The sequence below is a fragment of the Prunus avium genome, chromosome 4 (assembly GCF_965620075.1).
Source record: "Prunus avium chromosome 4, drPruAviu1.hap1.1, whole genome shotgun sequence".
Taxonomy (NCBI): domain Eukaryota; kingdom Viridiplantae; phylum Streptophyta; class Magnoliopsida; order Rosales; family Rosaceae; genus Prunus; species Prunus avium.
In genome coordinates this window covers 36445088-36457731 of record NC_142287.1, presented here as the reverse complement: position 1 = coordinate 36457731, position 12644 = coordinate 36445088, and the positions used below count along the sequence as shown (strand labels likewise).

The 12644-nt window shown below is 38.4% G+C and overlaps 3 protein-coding genes across 4 annotated transcripts; 2 read left to right on the top strand and 1 right to left on the bottom strand.

Moving 5' to 3' along the window:
• Positions 1 to 425: 425 nt before the first annotated feature.
• On the top strand, positions 426 to 3518 carry LOC110768761 (cysteine-rich receptor-like protein kinase 10). Of its 2 annotated transcripts, none has more exons than XM_021972610.2 (7): positions 426 to 1395; positions 1468 to 1599; positions 1690 to 1817; positions 1912 to 2122; positions 2212 to 2449; positions 2571 to 2721; positions 2855 to 3518. In XM_021972610.2, exons 1-7 carry the CDS (start codon positions 540 to 542, stop codon positions 3212 to 3214), a joined length of 2076 nt encoding a protein of 691 aa, XP_021828302.2. In that variant the 5' UTR covers positions 426 to 539; the 3' UTR covers positions 3215 to 3518. The 2 variants fall into 2 exon arrangements, with proteins under 2 accessions (XP_021828302.2, XP_088108161.1); XM_088252035.1 differs by having other exon boundaries at positions 1687 to 1817.
• Positions 3519 to 7498: 3980 nt separating this feature from the next.
• Positions 7499 to 9935, top strand: LOC110768763 (sulfite exporter TauE/SafE family protein 5-like). The gene is made up of 4 exons (XM_021972611.2): positions 7499 to 8430; positions 8731 to 8865; positions 8939 to 9085; positions 9166 to 9935. The coding sequence occupies exons 1-4, from the start codon at positions 7576 to 7578 to the stop codon at positions 9472 to 9474; spliced, it is 1446 nt and encodes a 481-aa protein (XP_021828303.1). The 5' UTR covers positions 7499 to 7575; the 3' UTR covers positions 9475 to 9935.
• LOC110768764 (transcription factor ILR3) lies at positions 9800 to 12573 on the bottom strand. The gene is made up of 5 exons (XM_021972612.2): positions 12141 to 12573; positions 11091 to 11153; positions 10792 to 10869; positions 10455 to 10617; positions 9800 to 10285 (listed from the first exon to the last, which is right to left on the bottom strand). Exons 1-5 carry the CDS (start codon positions 12284 to 12286, stop codon positions 10019 to 10021), a joined length of 717 nt encoding a protein of 238 aa, XP_021828304.1. The 5' UTR covers positions 12287 to 12573; the 3' UTR covers positions 9800 to 10018.
• Positions 12574 to 12644: the final 71 nt, after the last annotated feature.

The window sequence follows — 12644 nt, the reverse complement described above, 5'->3', positions numbered from 1 at the left end:
TAACGGGGTCTTTCTTCAATCTAGTCTTCCTCTCAATCCTATCTTATTTTCTACAGATAGTGCCTGAAGATGCATGGAAACATCTATGAAATTAATTATAATGTAATTTTGCATTCCTTTGATTCAACTTTCTTCTAAAAAATGTAGTAATTTACCAAGTCTAATATCACTTCTAAATTCTAATTGTACTCAGTCTTCCAAGCAGGTGGTAATTAACTAAGAAGCCACAATCAGTAAGCGTGGAATTAATTAAAAATGTTAAAGAAAGTATAGTAGATGAGTTCAATATACTTCGAGATAATCAAAAATCAAACCACCGACCAGTCCCGTCTTTATCAGCACATATCTTAATGATTAATTACAACCGTGTTTGAAACCCCACACTGGTGGTCAAATTAGAACCAAGTCTCGATAGGGCTTTGATCAACCCATAAAAAAAATTCTCAAACATGAAGCTTCCTTAATGAACTAGCTGGAGTCTAGAGAGATGTAAAAACTACAAATATATATACCAGCATTCTGCAGAGACCAATTACGCCATGCCAGCAATGGTTTCCGCAAGATTTCTATTCTTCCTGATTTATGCTATTCTGTTACTAATCATGATCACTCAAGCCTTTGCTCAGCCTGCTTTTCTGTACCACTTCTGCATAAACAACAGTGGAAACTACACCACCAATAGTACCTATCACAAAAACCTCAACACCCTTCTCCCCTCCCTGCCCTCTAATGAAAACGGTAACGGCTATGGCTTTTACAATTCCTCGTATGGCCAGAACTCAGACGACCAAGTTTACGCAATTGGACTCTGCAGAGGAGATGTCAAGGCGGAGGATTGCCGCAGTTGCCTCAACAACTCCAGATATGCTCTCACGCAGCTTTGTCCAAATCAGAAGGAAGCCATTGGTTGGTACGACAATTGTATGTTGCGCTACTCCAACAGCTCCATGTACGGAGTCATGGAAACTATGCCTTCTTTCTACATGCGCAACCCACAAAATGTATCTTCGTCGGGTGTGGACGGGTTCAACCAAGAGCTGAGGAAGTTACTGGAGAGCTTAAGAAGCGAAGCTGCAGCAGGCGGTTCTCTTCGCAAGTTTGCGTACGGGAACGCAACCGCTCCAACTTTCCAAACAATATTTGCTATTGCGCAGTGCACGCCAGAAATATCAGAGCAAGCCTGCAGTGACTGCTTGGTTGGTGCTTTTGGAGATATCCCCCAATGTTGCCTTGAAAAAGTAGGAGGAAGAGTTGTTGGACCCAGCTGTAACTTCAGATTTGAGGTTTACCGCTTCATTGAGCCTACAACGATTCTGCAACTGCCATCGCCGCCGGCCCCACCGCCAATATTATCTCCTCCTCCACCATCAACCAATATTACCACAGTTTCAGGAGGTACCTATATGTTGGTTATAGATCGCTTAATATATAATCCACAAGTATTATATTTTTTGTTTTAATTTGTAGGATCGAAGAGTAACACATCTCGGACTGTCATCATTATTGTCGTGCCAATCGTTGTTTGTTTGGTACTAATTATATCCATCGGCATTTGGGTAAGAGTGCGGACGACGAAGAAGAAGCTTCCAATACTTCCAGGTAGCAGATCGATTTAATTATGTTACGAGTTACAACTACTCCTTCACTATAAACCTTGAACTTAATCAATTTTTGTTGAATTTTCAGCAGGCGAAGATGCAGACGAAATTAGAAGTGCAGAGTCGTTGCAATTCGATTTTGATACCATTAGAGTTGCCACAGATGACTTTTCTGAAGCCAATAAACTAGGACAAGGCGGATTTGGTTCTGTTTACAAGGTAATAATACATCATTATATGTATCAATTACATGCCAAGTAACAATAAGTTTAGCTTCCTTGAATACAACTCATTTGTTCATATATTCTTTCAGGGTAGGCTATTTAATGGAGAAGATATTGCTGTGAAAAGACTTTCTACAAATTCTGGACAAGGAGATTTGGAGTTTAAAAATGAGGTCTTGCTGGTGGCCAGGCTCCAACACCGAAATTTAGTTAGGCTCTTGGGGTTCTGCTTGGAAGGAATTGAAAGGCTTCTTATTTATGAGTTTGTTCCTAATTCCAGTCTCGACCACATCATATTTGGTATATATGTGCTTCAATGATCTTTCATTCTTTCTTTTCACTGGTGTGACATCCAACAAACATTAAAGATCTTTTTCATGAATATGCAGACCCAATCAAGTGCACACAACTGGATTGGGATAGCCGCTACAAAATCATAGTAGGCATTACCCGTGGGATCATTTATCTTCATGAAGATTCTCGACTTAGAATCATCCATCGTGATCTCAAGGCTAGTAATATCTTGGTAGATGCAGAAATGAACCCCAAAATATCAGATTTTGGCATGGCAAAGTTATTTGTGCTTGATCAAACACAAGGCAATACCAGTCGAATTGTGGGGACATAGTAAGTACTTGACTAGGCTACATATAGCTTATTATTAACTAATTGTGATGGTTTGCTATATCACTAATCCAAAATTTTCATCCATGTTAATGATAATATGGACATTTTTATTGATATGCAGTGGATATATGGCTCCAGAATATGCAATGCATGGACACTTTTCTGTTAAATCAGATGTCTATAGTTTTGGTGTGTTAGTTTTGGAGATAGTAAGTGGGCAGAAAAATAATTGCTTTCGCCATGGAGACAATGTGGAGGATTTGCTAAGCTATGTAAGCAAATGTGTATATATATATATATATATATATATAGTAGTTTATGTGCGTTTGTAATTGAATTGAATGGAACCAAGAAAAGATAGAATTTATGTCTAACTCTATTATTTCTACAAATTAATGGTTGCAGGCATGGAAAAGTTGGAGGGAAGGGACAGCTTCAAATGTAATAGATCCGACATTGAGGACTGGTTCAAGAGCTGAAATAATGAGATGCATCCACATTGGGTTATTATGCGTGCAAGAAAATATAGCTGATAGGCCAACCATGGCATCTATTGTTCTAATGCTAAATAGTTACTCTGTCACTCTTCCAGTACCCTCACAACCAGCATTTTTCAGGCATAGTAGGGTTGGATCTGACATGTCTTCTTCGGGATGGACGAACAATTCAGGGTTGACAGCCGGGTCAGATCGATCCAAGAGCAACTCTGCTGGTAAAGCACCAGAAGATGAGGTTTCAATGATCACAGAAGTATATCCTCGATAGCCTGAAGATGCATACATGGAAACTTACATTTGTTAAATTTTTTTAATGTAATTTAGCATTTCCTTTGATTAGGTGCGGAATAAGACTTGTCAATGCATCTGTCCGTTGAATTGTTAGGCTCACCTTGTGCAGAAGTTTCGATTAGGTGGTTTAGCAATCACAATAGAAGAAAAGGCAATCAATCAAACGACGACTTTGACTCATTTGGCTTGTTTTGTTGCCCACGACTCCCATCTCTGTCAAGTTTTTTATTTTTCTCTCGGACCAGTCTTCGTCACGACTCACATGCCTTGCTTAGAATGAGATGTTCATTGACTGCATTAAAAGTATAATTTACCCTTAATTACACGACATTTATCAAAACTTGTTGTGTTTAGTTTACCCAACTCACACCAGCTGCTGCTTGTAAACTGACAAGGTTTTTTTCAGTTTTCTTGCGAAATTGGCAAGTAAGTTGCCTAGAAAAGATAACGACATGTCGTGGGGATGGGTTTGGAGTTTATGGGCTTTCTTTCCTCGTTCGATCGACTAGCTTACCAGGGTCAACTGAAAAATGTGCTGTGAAAGAAACAAGAAATCTATAATTGCGCTCTCTTTGTCTGGATCATGATCATGCATGGAACAGAGACAGAGAGGATTCAAAATAAAAAATAAAAAGTACAAGCACTATAATTACAATATGTTGGAGAGTCTTCGTCTTCCACTAAGGTAAACCATGTTCTACTTTGGCGGCGATGAATATCCAGACTAGCATCAACTTTTGCCTTTAGCTCTTTTCACCTGACCTTTTTATAAAGTTGTTTTTCCATCATTCATTAATATATATATATATATATATAGGTTTAAATGTTAAAATGGTCCCTGTGTTTTATCTCATATGCCAATTTAGTCCATGTGTTATCAATTTGGCCAATTTGGTCCTTGTGTTTGTATATGTTAGTCAATGTGGTCCATTCCCTTAAAAATATAAAATATAAAATATTTAAAATTAATTTTAAAAACTATAATTGATTATAAAATTTTAAATTCAATATGAAAACGGAATATATTTTGTTTTAATTTCACCTTCCCCAATTTCACGGACACACCTCAACCACCTCCCAAACCCAGCCACCCTCACCACCACCACTCCAACCCCAAACCCATAGCCACCCTCACCACCATTCCAACCCCACCTGAACCACAACACATCTCTCTCTCTCTCTCTCTCTCTCTCTCTCTCTCTCTCTCTCTCTCTCTCTCTCTCTCTCTCTCTCTCTCTCTCTCTCTCTCTCTCTCGGCTTCCTCTTTGACGGAAAGGATCAAATTTATTAACAAATACAAACACAGAGACTAAATTGGCCAAATTAATAACACGGGGACTAAATTGGCCGATAAGGTAAAACACAGGGACCATTATGACATTTAAGCCATATATATATATCAACACCCCTTTACAAATATTCTAACAAGAACAAGAGATCTTTTCTGAAATTGCATACAAATATATCAACATCAGAAAAGATCTCGTCCTTGTTGGAATATTTGTAAATTAATAGTGGGAATGCTTCTAGTTAAACCAAACCTTATCCGATTCCATTGTTCTACAGGCTTCTAATAAGCGCTTTTAGCAATTTGACAACAACAGAAATAAGCGCTTTTATCAAGCATTGATCCGTTTAACAAACATGCAATATTAATTGGAAGCATCGATTTAACTTGGTGGTGTGTTCACCAGCACCACTCAGAGGTCAGAGCTCTACTTTCTGAGAATAAAAAGCTCTGGCCGAAGCTTTTATATATTCTTATTTCTTATATTCTTATTTGAGAAGCATTCACATTTCTATGAAGTTCAAATACGTACAAATATATATAATATATGTGATCTTATCTTTAAATTAATTGATTTACTGATAAAAAAGAAAAAAGAATGCTCCCATTACAACGACCTGTTCCAACTTTTTCTGCACTGCTCATCATGAGATCCTTAACCTTATCATATATACCTCTGCAGGTTTCACCTTGTACAATGAGCCAAAACAAGATGTCTCAACTTCTATCTTCATTTTCAAGATTATTGAAATTTAGAAAGAAAGAACCCTAATTGCCAAATGGACATGGTGGTTCAAGTGGGCAGGCAAGGAACAACCGAGCCGACCAGTAAAAATTGACCACTCAGTCTCCGCGTGCACGATGACATATACATATTTTACTGCAGGGTACTCACATTACAAGTTCTATTCGTTTGGAATTCATTTTTAAATATGAATCGGTGATACAAAGCATTCAAGATCAGAATGATGGATTTTCTTGCTATTTTTTTTTTTCCTGTGCTTTTCAAGACAAACACACGTGGCACAATATTACTATAGGATGGTTACCGATCCACTGTATCAACATAAGCATGACATAAAGAATTAATATTGTATCAACTTAATCTATCTGGATCTTCCACTTTTTCCCGATCCAACACTGCCACAATTAATTCTTATTATTATCACAAAAAGCAACTTAACACCACCACAAACATTATTATAATATCAAACAGTATTAGTCCATAGAAAATATGATAATTAAATGGTAGAAACTACCAGAAATTTCCCAATAATTTGAAAGGTCTTAATCATATTGTCCAAGACTTTCTTTGTAAACACACAAGAAAAAACCAAATTGGCTGATTCAATTAACAAGTTAATTTTCCTAATTAATAAGCTGATAAAACGGTGATCATACGAGTGCTCAGGGAGCCATATCCAACGGGGATGGATTCTTTAATTCCGAGTTAAAATACGGATTGTTGCTGGTGCGAATTTTAATGGTGCTTTTCTTTTAGCTAGCATCTTTTTACGTTGTGGTTCAAAAATCACAAGAGAAGATGGATGAGGAGGGTGACCTGCAAAACAGCAGTACACGATTATGTCAAAGCAAAGCCTACAAACAGAGAAACTAGGGCAAAGCACTTGAGTTATCTTTTTATATATATGAAGAATCAAGGATGCTATTATAATTTTATAGTTGTCAAGACTCTAAAAGTCCTTTAAAAAAATGTTATCATAAGTTGATTCTATTTACTAATAATATATTTTCAATTCATGAATATTAATCATGTTTTTTATTCACATTATAATATGTGGATTATTACCCACGGTTGGCCAATGATTATTGCGAACTTGAGCGCTTATGCTTGCTCCACAGATCATGAGTTCAATTCCCCGCGAAATCAAACCAAAATTTAAGTGTGGCGCCGTGGAAATGGGTTGTTGCGCTAGTCTCCCCGGGGTTACAAAGTCTTATCAAACTTTGTAATTTTCCATGTAGTGGAAGAGTTCTAATCACTTTGAAATTTTTGGGAGCGCAACCAGACTTGTATATACACATAAGTGATAACACAGACATCCTCAGATATTATATATATAATGCAAATGGACATGTGATGTGAACAAACACCCAAAGGCCAAAGGGGGCTGATATATTTGCATAAAAAAGAAAAGAACAAGAAGCCCTGATGGAAAGCAAACTTTCCACAGTTCCTATATACTGCTCACATTATCTATGGTGCAGCTTGGCAGTTTTCTGCCCGTTAGGAACACGTGACTGCTGCAACCTACTTGCTATGTCGTCGTGTGCTTGCAGCTTGCTTGTCTCGGAATGGAAAGACTCTACATGTTTTGATTGAAAGATTAATTGTTTGTCTATTGGTATTCAGTAAATGTTCAATTGGAATTTAAGCCCTGGTTACCAACTTACCATGCTGCTGCGAAAACACTTACCTATCACACATTGTATGTCCATCTCCCTTTATATCTCTCATCACACTTGTGTTGTATATTCGTCTTTTTCTTTATTTCTCTCGTCACATATGATTAATTGATTAATCTTGATCATGTGATGAGAAAGATAAACTGAATATAACATATTGCATAGGAGTTTCTATCGAAATGGTGGTGATGGTTTGTAGGAATATAGGGAAAGATGGGTTGGGGACTGGTCCATTGCCCACTACAGTTTCTTATGCTCGTGAGGTAAAGTTGCAACTTGCAAGCCTCTTTTTCTCGGTTTTTTCATTTCAAGATAAGTTCGAAGTTCCTTTTCAAAACAAGGGAGGAGCTCCTTGTAAATTTAGAACATTAAAAAACAAAAAATTCGCAACAACGACAGATTAACTAACTTTGGCTGCCTCCTCTTGTATCAAAACAAACTTAGGAGTACCATTATATCATAAAGCCATGACAGTCTTACCAACCAAATAAACTTCAATTCAATTATAAAAAACACAAATATCTTTTGTTATTATTGTTTTCGGATGTTGTCGCTTCTGTCCACTTCCTCCCAAATGCCTGCGTACACTTGCTCCTTTCCTTATAAAAAGACCACTACATAAGATGGCTCATCTCATAAACAGAAACAGAACCAGAACCATCAAGGATTATTCAAAGCAAATGAAGAACCATAACTTTACATGGCTATGTCTTTCCCTTTCAATTCTCATCACCTTCCTCAGTCATTCTCATGCAAGACAAATTCAACCCATCTCAGATTTCCACAGAATTGACCACTTCCTCAACAAAACCTATGAATGGTTAAGCCACCAAAGAGCACAGCACAACCATGAAACCCAACTAAAATTTTCAGCCCCCATTGTGTTTGCAGGAATCTTCTGCTTCCTAGCTGCCTCTATATCCAGTGCTGGTGGAATTGGTGGTGGTGGGCTGTTCATACCTATATTGACCTTGGTGGCAGGTCTAGACCTCAGAACAGCCTCCAGTCTGTCAGCTTTCATGGTCACAGGAGGCTCAGTTGCAAATGTCATCTACAACTTGTGCAAAGGAAGTGCCAAGTTTGGTGGCAAAAATGTGATTGATTATGATATAGCACTTCTGTCAGAGCCATGTATGTTGCTGGGAGTAAGTGTTGGAGTGATTTGCAACCTTGTTTTTCCAGAGTGGCTGATCACCGTACTATTTGCTCTGTTTCTTGCTTGGTCTACCTCAATGAGCTGCAAAAATGGTTTGGTGCACTGGAAAATGGAGTCAGAGGAGCTGATGAGAAATGATTGTGAGAATTTGGGAAATGGGTTGAATGATGAAGCAGAAGGGGTCAAGGGTATTGCAGAACCGCTCTTAGGAACAAAAGGAAAGGGCATACTAAGACTTCCATGGACAAAAATGGGGGTCTTAGTTCTGGTATGGTGCTCTTTCTGCATCATCTACCTTCTTCGTGGCAACCGGTATGGACAGGTTAGGCTGCTCCGTATTCAGTTTTCCTCTAGTATGATATAGAAACATCAAATGATGGTTAAGACTCACTTTTCATCAATGAAAAATCTATGAAGGCAATGCATTCTGTTTTGTCAAATGATAGTCCTAGAAACATCCGCCTAGAGACCATATTTAAATCTGGAAATCTAGCTATAATTGAAAAGAAATCAAATTTTCAGCGTCAGGACAAGTGGGAATAGTCAATTTCAGTAGGGCACAGCTTCAAAGCACATATATTCTAAAGTGGATTTTGTGAATGTGACTCTTCGATCCTTGCAGGGTATCACACCAATAGAGCCTTGTGGAATAGGTTATTGGGTTCTCTCATCCTTCCAAATCCCTCTTGCCATAATCTATACAGCCTGGATACTATGCAGAAAAGAGAACCTTCAACATCATACTTTAAACCAAAAGGTATTCAATATTTGGTATTCTTTTCGACAAGGATTTCGATAAAACTAAACTGTTTCTATTACTCTTGGTGCAGAATAACGAGGACCTGCCAAAGGTTAGACCATCTAAACTAATTTTCCCACTAATGGCACTATTAGCAGGGATTTTGGGGGGTGTCTTTGGGATAGGAGGTGGAATGCTTATAAGTCCTCTTCTTCTACAAGTTGGGATAGCGCCTGAGGTAAAATTATGGTATCATCCATCACAATTTTATCTTCAAAACTGTTTAGTCAGCTCCTCACCAATTCACATTTTGTGCAGGTAACAGCAGCAACCTGTTCTTTCATGGTGTTCTTCTCTTCTTCCATGTCGGCATTTCAGTACTTGTTGTTGGGCATGGAGCATGCAGATACTGCACTCATCTTTGCCATCATGTGTTTTGTTGCATCACTTCTTGGACTTGTAGTTCTGCAGAGAGCAATTAAAGTGTATGGAAGGGCTTCTCTCATTGTATTCTCAGTTAGTACAGTGATGGCTTTGAGTACTGTTCTGATGACAAGCTTTGGGGCTCTTGATGTGTGGAGAGACTATGTATCTGGAAAATACATGGGATTCAAACTACCATGTTAATAATAACAATAATCCCAAACAAACAAAAAAATTATGTCAAAACAAATTTTGTAATTTACCTAGTTAGTTTTCTTATCAAAGCTTAAAAGGTTGGGCTTGAAAATCTTGCACTGTAAGGCAAACTGCTCAGTTAAGTCATCCTAATGTCCTATTGCTTCTCCACTTCAGAACTTTCTTAACGACGTGTCGTACAAATTTACTAGCATCTTCATCATCAAGAATCATAGTCAAACGGTTTAGCTCAGTTTTCATGGGCAACGAGTAGCATAATGTATGCTTCCCAGTTTTGTATTTTAGAACACAGACACCTTTGGACCAGAATAGCTAAGAGGTCAAAATTGGAAAATTTTATGAAGGAAACTTGTTCATGAGAACTACAAGTTACAACTTATCCAAAGCAGTCAATGAAAGTATCCAGTCTTTCATCCAGTAAATTCAATCTTATGTGAAAAAATTTAAAACTAGAACACAAAAATCAACAACGAGAAACAACAGCTAAAAAGGCTATCATTAAGCACAAGGCAGAAAAATAAAAGCCTGGCACTCATGCAACAGGGGGGCGGAGAACATGGTCTTGTGAGGTATCAACTGCAGCCGGTGGCATGAACTGCCACATGGAAACTCCAGGATATCCGACGAAGGGCATCAGTTTGCCACCAACAACTTGGCCTGGGGCAGGAAATGGACCCGGAATTGCAGCAGGGTGCGGCAAGAAGCCTGGCTGAGTATTCAAGGCTTTAATTTGCCGCTCAATGTTCTCTTTCTCTGTTTTGAGCCTCTGCTTCTCATCACGAAGTTCATTCTTCTCAGCCTGTACAAAATGCATACAAGTAAATGAATAAAAGCATCCTATCGAATAACCAACAAGAATTTGGACGTCTACTCAAGCAATTTCAGCAAGCAAATCTCCTTACATGAACTGCATCCTAATATGGCTTATAACACATAAAAGAAAAACTAAAGAACAAACGCAGGCACACCTTTAATTCATTTATCTTCTCCTGCAGATCTCCATTTGAATCCTTCAGTTGCTGGGCTTCTCCACGTAACTGATTCACCACTCGGACAGCATCACCCAATATAGCAGCCTTGTCAGTTTTGGGTGGCCTTCCAGGTTCAAGCATAGAACTCAATTCCAGGAACCTAAAAGTTATGCAACAAGTCAAGATGAGAGAGAGAGAGAGAGAGAGAGAGAGAGAGAGAGAGAGAGAGAGGGGAGGGGAGGGGAGGGAAGGGGAGGGGGGCGGCGGGGGGGCGGGGGGGAGGAGTGGGAAAGGGGGAGCGAATATCATTGAGTATTAGGGAACTAGAGCATGCCTGTCGTTCAGTCTATCCCTCCGCATTTTCTCTCTGCATGCTTTAGAACCAGTCACATTGCATGATCCAGACCTCACCCTATAATGGAAACAATAAACCCAAATGAATCATGCTGAAACAGAAGGAGATAATATAGCATAAGTATTGATGATCTGACCAAATTCACAGTAAATAAAAAATCCATCCATGCTAAAGCATTAATTCAATAAACAAATTCAAGAACCTGGAAACAGAAAATAGGTAGTAATACACCATTTCCTGTTTAACAAGTTAAGAAGAATAAGACTCAGTAGATATACCGTTTTCGAAACCCACTTTCCTTGATACTGTCTGAATTTCGAAATGAGTCATCAAAGTCCACGCTGAGAAAATAGCAGCAAACAAATGAGTTTGTCGTTAGAACAAAGAAAAGTTGATCTTCGTCAACATAGTATAGCCAGGTTGTTAATTAAGCAGAATGGGAAAAAAATGAAAAAAGGATCATTTAGTACTCCGAGAAAGAGAAAAATGCAGATAAGTTTTAGTTAGTTCCCTTATACCAGCAGCATCTTACTTGCATTCCAAAATACTCTTTTTACCAAATATCCTCATAACCCATTAAAGATTTAACATAACAGACTGCTTAAAACACACACATGTAAACAAAAATGCCATACTTGAATTTGCGCAAACAAAAAAATGAACTCAATGAACTGCATTTGTGAACAGGAGGACATCATAAACCCTGCAAAAATGGCATCCTCATAGCTACAGACTCAATGAAGGTGATGATAAAACCAATTACGAATAATTAGCCAACCTTGAACATCCTCGAGGATTTAAACTTAATATAATCACTTTTTAGTAAATTCACCTTAAATGAACATAGCATATGCTCAAGTCTATAACCAAAGCGGCCAGCATTTTAATGAACTTGGCGACATCATGTTAAATTAGAGAACAGCCACAGTTCCACTTTTCATCATTTTAATACAACTAAGCTGCTAATAACAATATTATATTCAGAAGACTCTCTGAGCATGTATCCTGCACATGAAATGCTTGCTTAGCCGACTAAGAGTTCATGATTATCATAAAGCATCCAACTTTTCGCTGTATTTCATATAGGCTAGAAAATAATTATACTTCAGGCCAGCAATATTATTATATTACCTCATTCGTCAAAGAAAAACATCCAGAATTAATAAATAACGAAAACAAATTTGAAATTGAGACTTCGAATAAAGTACTAATAAAAACAACAGTTACCCTACAAAAAAACAGACACCCAATTCACATTCAACAGCTAGGAAAACCCAATTGCAGCAAAATGATGAACTTGGTTGAAGAAAGTGAATGGGTTGCGGTACCTGGGAGCGGCCGGAGTGACAAATGAATTAGACGGCCAAGTGAAACCGGGCAGGTCAAGGGGTGGTAAGTCACCGCCAGGTACAGGAATATCTTCTATAACTCCATAATCGAAGACCCAGTTGTGATTTTGCGGCGGCGAACCCATGTTTTATCGGTTGCCGGAAATTCTGAAGTTCCGGCGGTGACCCTTTGCAGTGACAGAGCCCGCCGTCGTGGGTTGGAGCTTGAGAATCGTGATGGAAATTTTAAACAATTATGATTGTTATGAAGAACAATTTTGAGCCAATTTTGGTTGAAGGGTTTCGGTGGTTCGGATTATTATTGCGTATATGGAAGTGAAAGAAAAGGTAAGATATTGTGATTTATGGAAAGCGTACAAAAGAAAGGCGCTGGCGGGTCTCCAAATTCTCGCCACAATGCACACGCAGCCACCACAAAACGTGCCACTATAAAAGTCTCCTTTTCAATTTTCGCCACTTTTATTTTCCTTCTTTATTTCTCAG